Genomic DNA, 12,858 nt, shown 5'->3' on the forward strand with positions numbered 1-12,858 from the left:
AAAAAAAAAAAAAAGTTCAATCAGCCTGTGGCTGATTTTGTATATGAACCTGTGATAGATTTTGAAGTTCATATGAATTTTATTTTTCATAAATTGTATCACTCTGTTAAATTCAGAATCAGGAGTATAATAATAAGAAGCAGCATCATTTGTTTCTGTTTCATTTGTTATATTTCAGCCTGTCCTTATGTAGCTTTGTGCTATACAGAATATGCATGTCTCTGGAGACAAAAACTGTTTCTGTCTTCTACAGAACACCATTATGTTTCTCTTTCAATGCTGTGCAATCCACACGTCTTTTTATGCTGAATTATGGCCACATTATTCATATGCTTGCTTCTCTGTCCACATTCCAGCCTCTTGACTCTGTTCTGCTCTTTCCTCATCCTATATCTTGTACTAAAAAGTGGGGTGAGTGAGGTTTCCTCATAAGACACTACTGCAAAGATTTTCTGGTTATTTCTGCTATTTACTTACACAAATATTATGCAAATTGTGTTTAAGTGGCATAAAGATGAAATAAGTTGTTTTTCAGTTAAACTCATGGATGGAATTGTGTCTCAGGACTCTTTGTATCACTGAAATCAACCTTGGACACCTATGATCATTAGTTTGCCCGTTGAGCCCAATTAAAGGAAAAACCACTAAAGAAGGATGTTCCACATTATTAAGCAGACCACAATTTTCAAGCAGTATGGGAAAGAAAAAGGATCTCTCTGTTGCTGAAAAGCGTGAAATAGTTGAATGCCTTGGACATGTAATGAAAACCTTAGATATTTCACAAAAATTTAAACGTGATCACCATAATGTTAAGAGATTTCTGGCTGACTCAGAGCACACACGGGTTCGTGCAGATAAAGGGACAAAGACGAAGGTTTCTGCCAAACAAATACATCAGACTAGGGGAGCAGCTGCTAAAAGGCCATTACAAAGCAGCAAACAGATATTTGCTGGTGCCTCTGGAGCCCTGTGAACATCAAGATGTAGGATCCTCCAGAGACTTGCAGTTGTGCATAAACCTTCTATTTGGGAATCCCTAACTAGGGATGGGTATCGTTTAGGTTTTAGCCAATACTGGTGCCAAACCGTTACTTGTGAAACGGTGCCGGTGCTTAAACGGTGCTCAAACGGTGCTCAAACCGGTGCTTAAAGAAAGGAGAACACAAAATTGGTCCAAAAACCTCTCATGTTTTTATTTTTAGAAGTCTCTTTTTTTCTGCAAAATGATAACCAAGTTAGCCTTTTCTGTTGATACAACATACCTCCTTTGGTTGGAACCGGTGCTTAAACAATGGAAAACACAAACTTTGACCTAAAACCTCTCATGTTTTGCTGTTGTTTTTTTTTCTTGGGGGGGGGGTTGTAAAAAGATAACAATGTTAGCCTTTTTTGCAGCTATAGGGCATATATGGTATCACTCTATCAAACAAGAAGACAGCATGTAACTACAACGGTGTTTGCTAGTTCACCTTACATGCATTAATGTAATAACGTGGTTAGCCTACTCAATGTAAATTACACACGAACAACATTAAGCCACTCACTCAGAGAAGAACGGCTGCTGCTGCCATCATCATCCGTCATCACAGTATCACCTTAAAGCACTTGTTGCAGGCTGCTGAGTTTGCATCTTTTGCTGTGAAGTACAGCCAGACTTTTGAGCGCTTCGCTTTGGGCATTTTTAATCTGTAGCTCTGCTCTAAAAGAACGTATGTACCTGGGCCCGCCTACTTCCTTGGAAAGGTAAAATGATTGGCTAGAATCCAAAGTGTATGACATCGCAGGAAAAAAAAAAGCACCGAAATGTGCGCTGCTTTTCGGTCTGGTTACTACCGTTTATGTCAGAACCGGTGCACCGGATACTGGCACCCATCCCTACCCCTAACCAATACTCACAAGCAGAAACGGCTGCAGTGGGCCCAGAACTACATGACGACTAGTTTTAAAACAGTCTTGTTCACTGATGAGTGCCATACAACCGTGGATGGTCCAGATGGATGGTGGTGGCTGGTTGGTGGATGGCCACCATGTCCCAACAAGGCTGTGACATCAGCAAGGAGGTGGTGGAGTCATGTCTTGGGGCGGAATCACAGGGAGAGAGCTGGTCCGGCCCTTTAGGGCCCCTGAACGTGTGAAAATGGCCACTGCAAAGTATGTGGATTTTCTGACTGACCACTTTCTTCCATGATAGAAAAAGAAGAACCATACTTTCCGCAACAAAATCATCTTCATGTTAGACAATGCACCATCTCATGCTGCAAGGAATACCTCTGCATCATTGGCTGCTATCAGCATAAAAGGAGAGAAACTCATATTGTGACCCCCATCCTCCCCTAACCTCAATCCTATTGAGAACCTTTGGAGCATCCTCAAGCAAAAAACTATGAGGGTGGTAGGCCGTTCACATCCAAACAGCAGCTCTGGGAGGCTATTCTGACATCCTGCAAAGACATTCAAGCAGAAACTCTCCAAAAACTCACAAGTTCCATGGATGCAAGAACTGTGAAACTGCTATCAAATAAGGGGTCCCATGTTAATATGTAACTTGACCTTTTAAGAGGTTTTTGATTGAAATAGCTTTTGATTTCAGTAAATATAATCTCCTAATGCTGCAAATTCAACAAATGACCACTTTCAATTCTCTACAATCTTTAAAATGTTTTGAAACTCTGTTTGCGTAATAATTTGGAACAGTGCATTTTAAGTTTTTTATTTTTGAAAAACATACTGTTTTCATTGGGAGGTTTGTTGAGTAACATTTGAATTATACTCTAATGCTTGATGACTCGAAAATCATGCTGTCATTTGAATCGACTATTTAGGAAAATCAGAGAAAATATCATTTGCATGATAATTTGGAACGCGGTGTATATTTAAAGATAGTATTGTCAGCTCACAACATATTCTAGCAAAGTATGTAGCTGTCCTTCGAACTAAGTTCAGAAAAAAACTGGCTACAAATGTAATGACTACAAAAAACATTAAGCTACTTCCTTTTTCAACAGTTTAAAAGTTTATATTTGTGTATCTTTCTCAGGTTTTGAACCTACAATCATTTGTATGAGCATATCTGTCTACCTGTCTACACTGTACGTGTATGAATGGATCCCAGTGATGCAATAATGCTTATAAAATACAGAGTTACTTGTGTCTACTCTGAAGCCTAAACCATAAAATAATTACCCTTTTTAAAAAAAAAACAAAAAAACAATGGAGTATCAAATAAGTAAATAAACATTAATTGGCATATATGAGTTAAAAAAACCCCAATAACAACTCATGTATCAAATATGATTCACTTGGCGTTACGTTGTCGATGAAATTCTCAGCAGTCACTAGTGCCTACAATACCCAGAATCCCCTGCTGCTCCAGCAAATCTGGCGTACCGAACGTTAGTTACGCAACGTAGTTTCAAAGGTTGTATACATCTGTCGGGGTTCCCGTCCAGGAAATATGATGTGACTGTAAGTTAAGAAAGTTTTTTGTGCTTTTTGATGACAATGAACCTTCCACAGGTAAGAGTCTGTCTGGCTCTAATAAATAAAATATATAAAAAGTGGGCCTACTTTGTTCATGAAATGAAACACAGCATTGACTGTTAACAGTGCGAGAACACGGCGCGGAAATGCATCGAAAATCATCGCTTCTGGATTTTAAAAAAGAAAACATGACCACAATAGCTAAATGAACGTCTTGAAAACAGTAGTTATCACTCCAAAACATCTGGAAAACAGGATTCAAAGCTTTTTTATGTGAAAAATATCCCACTTGAAAAACTTTCTAAAAGCCAGTTGTTCGCTCTGAACGTTATCAGAGTAGCTTACCTCTCTGAGTGTTTGTGAAATGTCAAAGAATATCTTTGGGCACACTAGAGTTTCAGATTTGTGTATTAATTCAAGGTCCTGCTGGTTTTCGTTCATTTCTTTTCCTCTTATAAATAAATAAAGCTTTCTTTTAATTAATCCATTGCAGTGTGTTATGTTACTGCATTTTAGTCACTTATGTTTCCCCACATCTCAACTGGTCTGTTTCTCTCTGTTATCCAGCAGATAAGAGCTGATATTCTGTCTGCTTTCACCACTCACCTCTTTCTCTTTGTTTCCAGGTCTTTTCAGTCTGCTGTCATGAGCTCTTGATGTCTGTCTTGTTATAAGTCATCATGAGTGGTGCTGCGCTGGCTGTTGTGGTGGTGGTCGTTTTTTTCTTGGCCCTCTACCTCCTCCAGCGTTATGGAGATCTGTGGAAGCAGCAGAGGCTGGTCCTGTTTGGAACGCTGCTGTCCTGGTACCTGTGCTTCCTCATCGTCTTCATCCTACCACTTGATGTCAGCATGGTACTAGACATTAATTTCTTTATTAGTGTAACTTTATTTTTTCAGGGGGTGGGGGTGGGCAAGAGTAAGATTTTTATGTGCTTTTTGAAAAAATTTCTCTAAGTAAGGTTGAGCTGTGTGTTTATTTATACAAATCTCACCTCTGGGGTCTTATATTAACTATGTTCACTGCACTTTTACATGTGTTTGCCTGACTGTGCAAACTCTACTCTTCTGCCAGGCTGTCTACAATCAGTGCAATTCTAACATTGCAAACACCACTACTGCAACTCCAACGAACCCCAGTAGTAGGAGTGAGGCCAACTTGTCTCCTTTTCCATCTATGAGGTAAAGACGTTGTTTTGATTTATCAGAAATAGGGCCATAGTTTTCCAGATTTGCTCCACCGCCATGCAGCATTATACACAACACAGCAGATAATCTGCTGATCTGCACATATCCACTTTGTCCGTGTTTGTTTAGCAAAGGAGCCAGCATTCCACGGGGATCTCATAATCTCATTTGCTCATCTTTCACATGACTTCTCCATGTATTTGATTGCTTTAAGCCCAAGTAAAGCCTTACAACTGAACAGACTTTATTCACTCAGTACATGTCACTCTACTGTTTTGTTTGGTATTCTAAAACTGTTAAGAATCAGCGTTTTTTTGCTTATTTGTAATTCCCCTAGATGATATCAGTACTCATCATTTTTATGTGTTACATACACTCACCGGCCACTTTATTAGTTACACCTAGTTAGCAATGGGTTGGACTCCTTTAATTCTTTGGGGCATAGATTCAAGAAGTCGCTCTTATCAATACTGACATGATAGCATCACATAATTCCTGCAGAATTGTCAGCTGCACTTGCATGATTATAATTTCTCCTTCCACCACATTCCAAAGGTGCTCAATGGAATTGAGATCTGGTGACTGTGGAGACCTTTTGAGATACTCCAGTAGGCTCTCTTGTTTAAACAATGCTCAGCTGATATTAAGGGGACGAAAGTCTGCCAAGAAAATATCTTCACAGCATTACACCACAGCCAGCAGCATCCTGAAGTGTTGATACATGTTGGCATAAACATGTAGCTTGCCATCACCAGTGTGTGAATGGGTGGATGACTGGATATGTAAAGCGCTTTGGGGTCCTTAGGGACTAGTAAAGCGCTATATAAATACAGACCATTTACCATTTTACCATTTTATGCCAAATTCACAAATGAGTAGTTATTCAACTTACTATTGCCTTCCTATCAGATATTTCCGTGAACGAGCAAGTGTATCTAACACAGTGGCTGATCGGTGTCATCTCTCAGATTTCACCCTTCACCCTAATACAATGGAGGTGAATTAAATTCCATTCGTGGCTCTCGCAGCTTTGAGAAATACAGTTTTAGAATTCAGGAGTAATACTTCTTTACAAAAATGTTACCGCATTTAGTTCGTACATTGTTTTATTTTATTGGAGCTATTTTTTATTAGAAATCTGTCATGAAATGTGGGGGCACTGAACCTTTTAGGGGCAATGAGTGATTTTGAAATGGCAACAAAATCCATACTGTGTATATTTTATGGATTCAAGGTGTGGTTGTGTTAAAGTTGTGATGATGTATCATGTGGCTTTTGAGCATTTAGAATTTTATACCTGGCTTCCAGTGTGCTTTTTTTCTCTAATTCTTTAATCTTCTGTGTGCGCTTCAGTCCACCAGGCAAGTGTGAGGAGCCTTGGACTTATATTCCAAATGACACCCTCGAAGTGTTTTGGAGAGTTGTATACTGGACGTCTCAGTTTCTTACATGGTAAGATCCTCTTACTCATAAACATACGATAAATAAATCGTCCCATGTTAGGAGTCAGGATGTCTAAGTGTTCCACCAGAGGGCACTCTCTATCCTCCCTGTTGGCAATAGGTGTATCTGATATCTCTGTGTTGGTGTTGGTCCTGGATCATCATAGTTACTGTTGGTCTGGATTCATCATTTCATGTGACCAGTCACATTGTTATGATGCCATAGTTTTGCGATGTGAAAACGGACCTGCCGATGTTCACTCAGGAAAAAAGGGTTATGGGGTCTGATCAGGCTTAGGCAGAGTGCAAATGAGTTGTTGTGACATTAAAACCAGACTGTTTTGAAAAAAGTTATCATATTATCTTAGTAATGAGTCTGACTAACTAACTAAATATTAAAAATGTTAAGGAAATGTGTTTATCTGTAATGCGTCTCCAAAAAATATTAACTGATATTTTTAATTTTTAAATCAGCAATAATCGGTGAAAAAATTCCTATATCAGTTGGGCTCTAATTCATTCTTCTTCTTCTTTTTTTTTTTTTACACACTATTCTACCTTAAGTTAAAAAATGTTTTGACTTTCCTTTTCTCTCTGTTTCTTTCTGTCTGTTCTCTGTGTGAGCATGCAGGCTGCTGTTGCCCTTTATGCAGTCTTATGCACGCTCAGGAGCTTTCTCAGTGGTTGGAAAGATCAAAACAGCTTTAATTGAAAATGCACTTTATTATGGCTCATACCTTCTCATCTTCATCGCTCTGCTCATCTATGTGGCTGTTCAGCTAAAGTGGAAACTGACCTTGTAAGTCGAGTTGGAACTGTATGCACTATATTTCAATTTGTGCTTTCTGGTTAGCATAATCAGCATAATCTACTTTCTTTCTTTTAAATCATGTAGGGCGGACCTCCAGACCATAGGGATTACAGCTGCCAACACCTGGGGACTCTTCCTCCTGGTCCTGTTGCTAGGCTATGGCTTGGTGGAAATCCCACGGTCTTATTGGCTGTCATCTTCCCACAATTACGTGCTATCCAAGAGCTACTTCAAGGTAGCAAAGATGGCTACTGAGAAGGCAGAGGCAGATGAGAAACTTGCAGATGTCATGGAGGCAAGGGTTAACCTTGAAACAGAATAAAGAATAAACTGCAGCATATTAATTTTTTTTCTTTACAAAAATAATCTGCTTTTTTTAACAGGAGGTTGCAGGCATCCATGCCTCTGTCAGGCAAAACCACTTTCTAAGGAAGTATGTGGACATAATTTTGACAAAGGTAAGAAATGAAACCAAATTCCACAAACAATTTTTTCCTCATGCATATATTGTGCATTTTCACTTGTACACTGGGCTCATTTGAGTGTCATTTCACTTCAGTGTCCCACAAAGTACCAAGAAGAGATGGGAATAAATGTGGAAATCTCTCGCGTGGACCAGAATGCCCCTCCCACCAAAAGAGTCCTAGTTAAACTTCATGAAAAAGTAATTAATTCTTTTTAAAATTGCACTGTGAATTAAAAAAAAATAAAGCAAAAAAATATGATTACACATTAAAATGCCTGTAAAAAGTGTTTGCCCATCTTTCCTGTATGTTTTGTATTTGCGTGTGTGTTTTCAGGTGGTCAGTGCAGTGCAAAGACACAATCAGACTCAGGTTCAGTGGTCTATCCTGTTAGAGCAGGCCTTTCATCTGGAAGATGTAGCAAAAAGCCGGAACAGCTCGCTCCGACACTTCACCCACAGCTTCCCTTTAGCACACCGTGGCTGGATCCGTAGGTTCATCTACACTCCAACTGTAGGTGAGTTCTCAGATTCCCACATGGAGTATTAAAAGTAAAACTTATTATGGCATTGATGATATATCTAATACAGCCTTAAAAATGTTCTTGAATATCTGCCATAATAGAAAGTTGTGGTTTGTTTTCAGTTAGCAACAAGAATATTTCTCTTTTTTTGAACTGTTTGTCGTCTGGCAAACAACATGCAACTTTTAGGGACACTCGGTCTAATAATAAATTCTTCGCGGCAGTCATGTGCCTTTTTTTTGTATAACATAAATGTGAGTTTGCACTTACACGCATATTTGTTTGTTTTGTGTGTGTGTGTGTGTGTGTGTGTGTGTGTGTGTGTGTGTGTGTGTGTGTGTGTGTGTGTGTGTGTGTGTGTGTGTGTGTGTTCAGAGTGGTTTTGGGAGTGTGTGCTCAGACAGGGCCTCTGCAGGCTGCTGGCCGTCCTCCTGTGCTTACTCTCCGCTGCAGTAATCTGGTCTGAGTGCACCTTCTTCAGCACACACCCCGTCCTTTCTCTGTTTGCGGTCTTTATTCAGTTGGCTGAAAAATGGTACAACTATCATTGCATTGAGGTGAGTATGTATTAGTGCTGTCAGCGTTAATCCCGTTAGAATGACGTTACTACAAGGAGTGACATAGTATTTTGATTTATTTAAAGTTTTTTTTTCTTTTTGCCAGAAAATTGGTGAAAGAAACAAAAGTTTGCCTTTCAAACACTTGGACTCCCACATTATTATTTTATTTAAAACCAACAGAAATCTGCTGTGAACATAAACATGTTGGTTATTTTGTTCTCTTCAGTTCAAGCCTAACCTTCAAACGTGTTTCCTTTTTCTCTCCAACAGATGGTGTGCTTTGTGGGTATCCTGTTCATGTGCGTGTGCGTCTACTCCACAGTTTTCAGGATACGATTTTTCAACTACTATTACCTGGTGCCACATCACCAGACTGATGCTTACAGCCTGCTGTTCAGTGGCATGTATGTGCAGCATATTTACACTATAAGGGATGAAGTGAGTTGAAATGGAAAGTTAGTTAGTCAAACACATCTTTGCATTTTGGTTTCAAATCAATGGAACGATAGGTTACAGGTCAGACTTTCCAAACAGGAAGCACAATTCAGTCTGGTATGCTTAATTTGTGTTGTCCTAATTTTAATATTCTCTCTCTTTTTCCCTGTATGACTCAGGTTATTTTGTCGTCTCACTCCACCTTTATGCCTCAACTTTCTGGGAATGATTCACATGGACTCTGCCATCTCACACAAGAACAGAGTACAGACATCTTACACCTCTGTGGGTTCCACAAATTCACGTATCAACACACACACACACAGACATTTGTACCTGTAAATTAAATGTGTGTTTTTCTTTTCTTTATGTTTTTTTTATCAGATTATGGGCTCTATGCAGCTGCTGTCATTTATATCAGATGGGTTCTACATCTATTATCCCATGCTGGTATTGCTGCTGTGCTTTGCTACATATTACAAGTAAACCAGCAATCTCTAACAACTTTTGCACATTCTTGTGTATTTTTCCCACCTAAAAATAGTCCAATGGCTGATTTAAGATGTATAAGTACAGCTATAAATATGAGAAATATGAGAACTTATAATATATTTAAAGAAAGCTATGGAACAAATAACAAGTTTTAATAATATTGTTAGAGTAAGTAACATTGTTACAGTTTATCTCATAATAGAGTAAAAATCTGTCTTGTCTATAATCCTTGAAGCGTTGATGGTTTTGTGACTCATGATGTAAAATATTGTATAAGTGTAAAACACTTGTTATTTAAATTATGCTTAAAAATAGCAATTTAATTTTTTGTTGGACTCATTGTTTGAAGTAGAGTTGATAGGACTTTAGCTTTTCTACTGAATTCTGCTTTTGTCCAGAATCTGTAGTGCAAACACATTTCCAAACACATTATCACGCCCTTTATTTGCCAATTTAATCCAGTGTGGTTAAAATCATCCCAGCTATACACTACCCACCTGTTTATCACAAATTGCACGGTAGAGATGTAGTAGTTTTATACTTTTTATTACTCTGATACACTTAAGATGAAGGTTAATTATGAGCAATAAAATGGCCATTTTGCAGAAGGAATCTGCTCTGAAAAACCCATCACGTTTTTGTCTTGAGTACAAGAACTTATGTGTTACAGTATGTATGTCAATCATTTTGTTTTGTAGTCTGGGGTCTCGCTGTTTGAACCGCTTGGGCTTCCATCAGTACATCACTGATGATGATTTGATCTCTGACCTGGTGGATGAAGGCAGGGAACTCATCAAAAGAGGTAATTTGATCACAAGTTCAATTGCTTACTCTTTCTGAAGTTTCTGTGCATCAGAGCAGTTTTGGCAGCTAAACATATCCAGGTTTTTACAGTTAATGTTTTCATGCATTATTATAGTAACCTATGAAAAATGTTTTTTTGTATGTTTGTCATGTTTGCACTGTATGTTTTATAATTTGTTCTTCTGTAGAAAGAAGGAAAAGACAAAGAGCTGAAGATGGAGAGAATCGAAGATGGGTAGATATTTTCTTTCTTTAGTTGCTCAAGACAAGAAGATCTATGCAGCCTATTGGCTTGCCGGTTCTACTGGTTTGTGTGTATAGTGTGCCTACTTTGTTTTGTGCTTCAGGCGTGGAGGGAGCGGTATGGTGTCGATGGGGCCACTGGGCGGAACAGAGCTGGTTACACTGAGTTAAAGGATAACCAGAAGGAGCCTGTAACAAAGATCAAGAAAAGTGGTAGGGCTCTTTCTCATATCACTACATCTATCTAATATTTTCTTCACACTTTTTTTTAAATCGATATTTGTCCACCTAACTTGCTGCTCATACAAGAAACTAAAAATCTATAATTTTAGACCTAGGGCACCTCACCCACATGAGATACATATCCATACAGGCTTTACAGCTTGCCTGGTTGGGTTTCTTTGGAAGAAGCACCACCCCTGTGTTCCCACAGGAAGTTATTATTAGGTTTCTATGAACATGACACAAGTAAAAAGAATTTATCATACAGGAATCTATGCAAAAGACTGAACAAGTATGGCATGTTTGGAAGTGCTGCCACAAGAAGGCCTCTTTTCTCTAAAAAGAACATGGCAGCATGGCTTTGGTTTATATTTTATTATCCAAACACAGCAGGAAAACACCTCATACAAGTTATCAAGCATGGTGTGCAGGTGTAATGATTTGGGCCTCAGGACCTGGGCACCTGTTGACCACAAACTGCTCTGTACAAAAAGTATTCTAGAGTTAAATGTGAGGCCATCTGTCTGACAGCTAAAGCCTTGTTGTAGCTTGGTAATGCAACAAGATAATGATTCTGAGCAGCAGCAACAAGTTGGAATCAAAGTGTTGTAAAATTACAGTCAAATTCAAGATCTCAATCTGATTCAAATTATGTGGCAAGAACCTAATACGCTGCACATGAACAACTGCCTGCTTTACATCTATATATATTTCTACATATATAAATATCTAGCAGATGGTAGATGACGGTCATTTCTTTGCTGCAGATGATTATTACGAAGAACATTTCTAGAGTTTTTAACATGTCACCACCTTTCCCCTTTGTTTTGAATTACACCAAACATGGAGTTTTGATGGATTATCATGATTTATATGGTAAATAAACTGGTTTTTATATCGTGCTTTTCTACTCTACTTAAGCACTCATTATACAACTTGTGTCATTCACCCAGTCATACAGGTACGGTTTTTCTGTGAATGCATACATCGAACTGCTAACCTTCCAATTAGTAGATGACCTCTATCTCTGGAGCTATAGCCACCCCTTGTAGAAGAAGTCAACCTGCTTACTAGTGTTGTGCGTCTTTTCTTCTCTGTATTCACAGTTGTCACATTTACCAGAAGAAACGAAAAGGCCGACGAGCAGCAGACGGGCTTACTGCAGGAAGACTCCAGTGATGACGAGTCGCCCAACAGAAGGTATGATGTCATTCAGTACCAAGAATATAGTTGGTTAGTGTTAAAATAAATCTGAATAATATTGTGTTTTAAAAGAATGCTAACAGTGCCTTTCTGTCACACTGTATCACTGTGTTTAATGCTGTAGATCCACAGCAGGAAGTTACCTCACTCTGTCACCTCCAGTGAAGGGCGTGTTTGACGACGTGTGACGCACGAAGGACCTGGAGGGAAATCAAAAAGCTAATATGTGCTGCAAATAGAATAAATGATTCAAATGGTACATTTTCTTCAAAGGGAAGTCTGAATGCAGATAATTCACTCTTAAGAAAAAAAAAAGTAAAGATGTTTAATAGATGTAAAATATAACTTTAATAAAGGGTTTTATATCACAAGCATTTTTGGTGGTATTCATAGCGATTGGTAACTGTAAGAACTTAACACATGTCTGTAAATGCATGCTTGATATTGTTATGTTTTATAATAAAATTGGTGGATAACAGAGCTCATAGTATGTGCATAGATTTTATATTTATTTAATTTGAAATTCAATTTCTGTGCCTAAAGCAAAGTGTCATAGAGAATATATCAAAAACATAAACACGTTTAAAGTTGTGTTTTCAACTGTATCTGCTAAATAGCATCATTTTCATGTGGTGCAGTCTCCAGGCATCTATTTATACAATTTTGAACTGTTCAATTGTTATTGTATAAATAAAACATAATGTTTTTGCTTGTACTTTATCTGCTGTTGGATTTTGAGTGGCCTAAAATATATAAAACAGCATCCCAAGATGTCCTTTATAGCACTTTTTTCAAATGTCACAATGTTTATTTTATTTTATGACCTGAGGGTTGTTGTTTTTTTTCTTTTAAATAGATAATTATTGCAAGACAATTGTTTGCAAATATATGGAGAGGTTTATACTGTAACTCCATGAGTGTACAGAGTTTTAGTTTTGTTTTTTTACATGTATTTTTTGCAGCCCTCTGCATGTCCTAATGACATAATTTGT

The 12,858-nt window shown here is 38.2% G+C and overlaps 1 protein-coding gene across 3 annotated transcripts; it reads left to right on the forward strand.

The window, feature by feature from the left end:
• The first annotated feature begins 3,386 nt into the window (after nt 1-3,386).
• LOC146657544 (G protein-coupled receptor-associated protein LMBRD2B-like) lies at nt 3,387-12,723 on the forward strand. 3 transcript variants are annotated; one of them, XM_085425691.1, is made up of 18 exons: nt 3,387-3,465; nt 4,107-4,334; nt 4,555-4,661; nt 6,021-6,119; nt 6,741-6,908; nt 7,005-7,215; nt 7,304-7,378; nt 7,480-7,584; nt 7,721-7,901; nt 8,283-8,464; nt 8,738-8,871; nt 9,082-9,187; nt 9,287-9,384; nt 10,093-10,196; nt 10,387-10,433; nt 10,546-10,654; nt 11,770-11,863; nt 11,991-12,716. In XM_085425691.1, the coding sequence occupies exons 2-18, from the start codon at nt 4,161-4,163 to the stop codon at nt 12,052-12,054; spliced, it is 2,058 nt and encodes a 685-aa protein (XP_085281817.1). In that variant the 5' UTR covers nt 3,387-3,465; nt 4,107-4,160; the 3' UTR covers nt 12,055-12,716. The 3 variants fall into 3 exon arrangements, with proteins under 3 accessions (XP_085281817.1, XP_085281819.1, XP_085281820.1); XM_085425693.1 differs by having other exon boundaries at nt 3,414-3,516; nt 11,991-12,717; XM_085425694.1 differs by lacking the exons at nt 3,387-3,465; nt 4,107-4,334 and having other exon boundaries at nt 6,734-6,908; nt 11,991-12,723.
• Nucleotides 12,724-12,858: the final 135 nt, after the last annotated feature.

Source organism: Rhamphochromis longiceps, linkage group LG12 (assembly GCF_057381845.1).
Source record: "Rhamphochromis longiceps isolate RC_006_pf linkage group LG12, R_longiceps_female_GT1.1, whole genome shotgun sequence".
NCBI lineage: Eukaryota > Metazoa > Chordata > Actinopteri > Cichliformes > Cichlidae > Rhamphochromis > Rhamphochromis longiceps.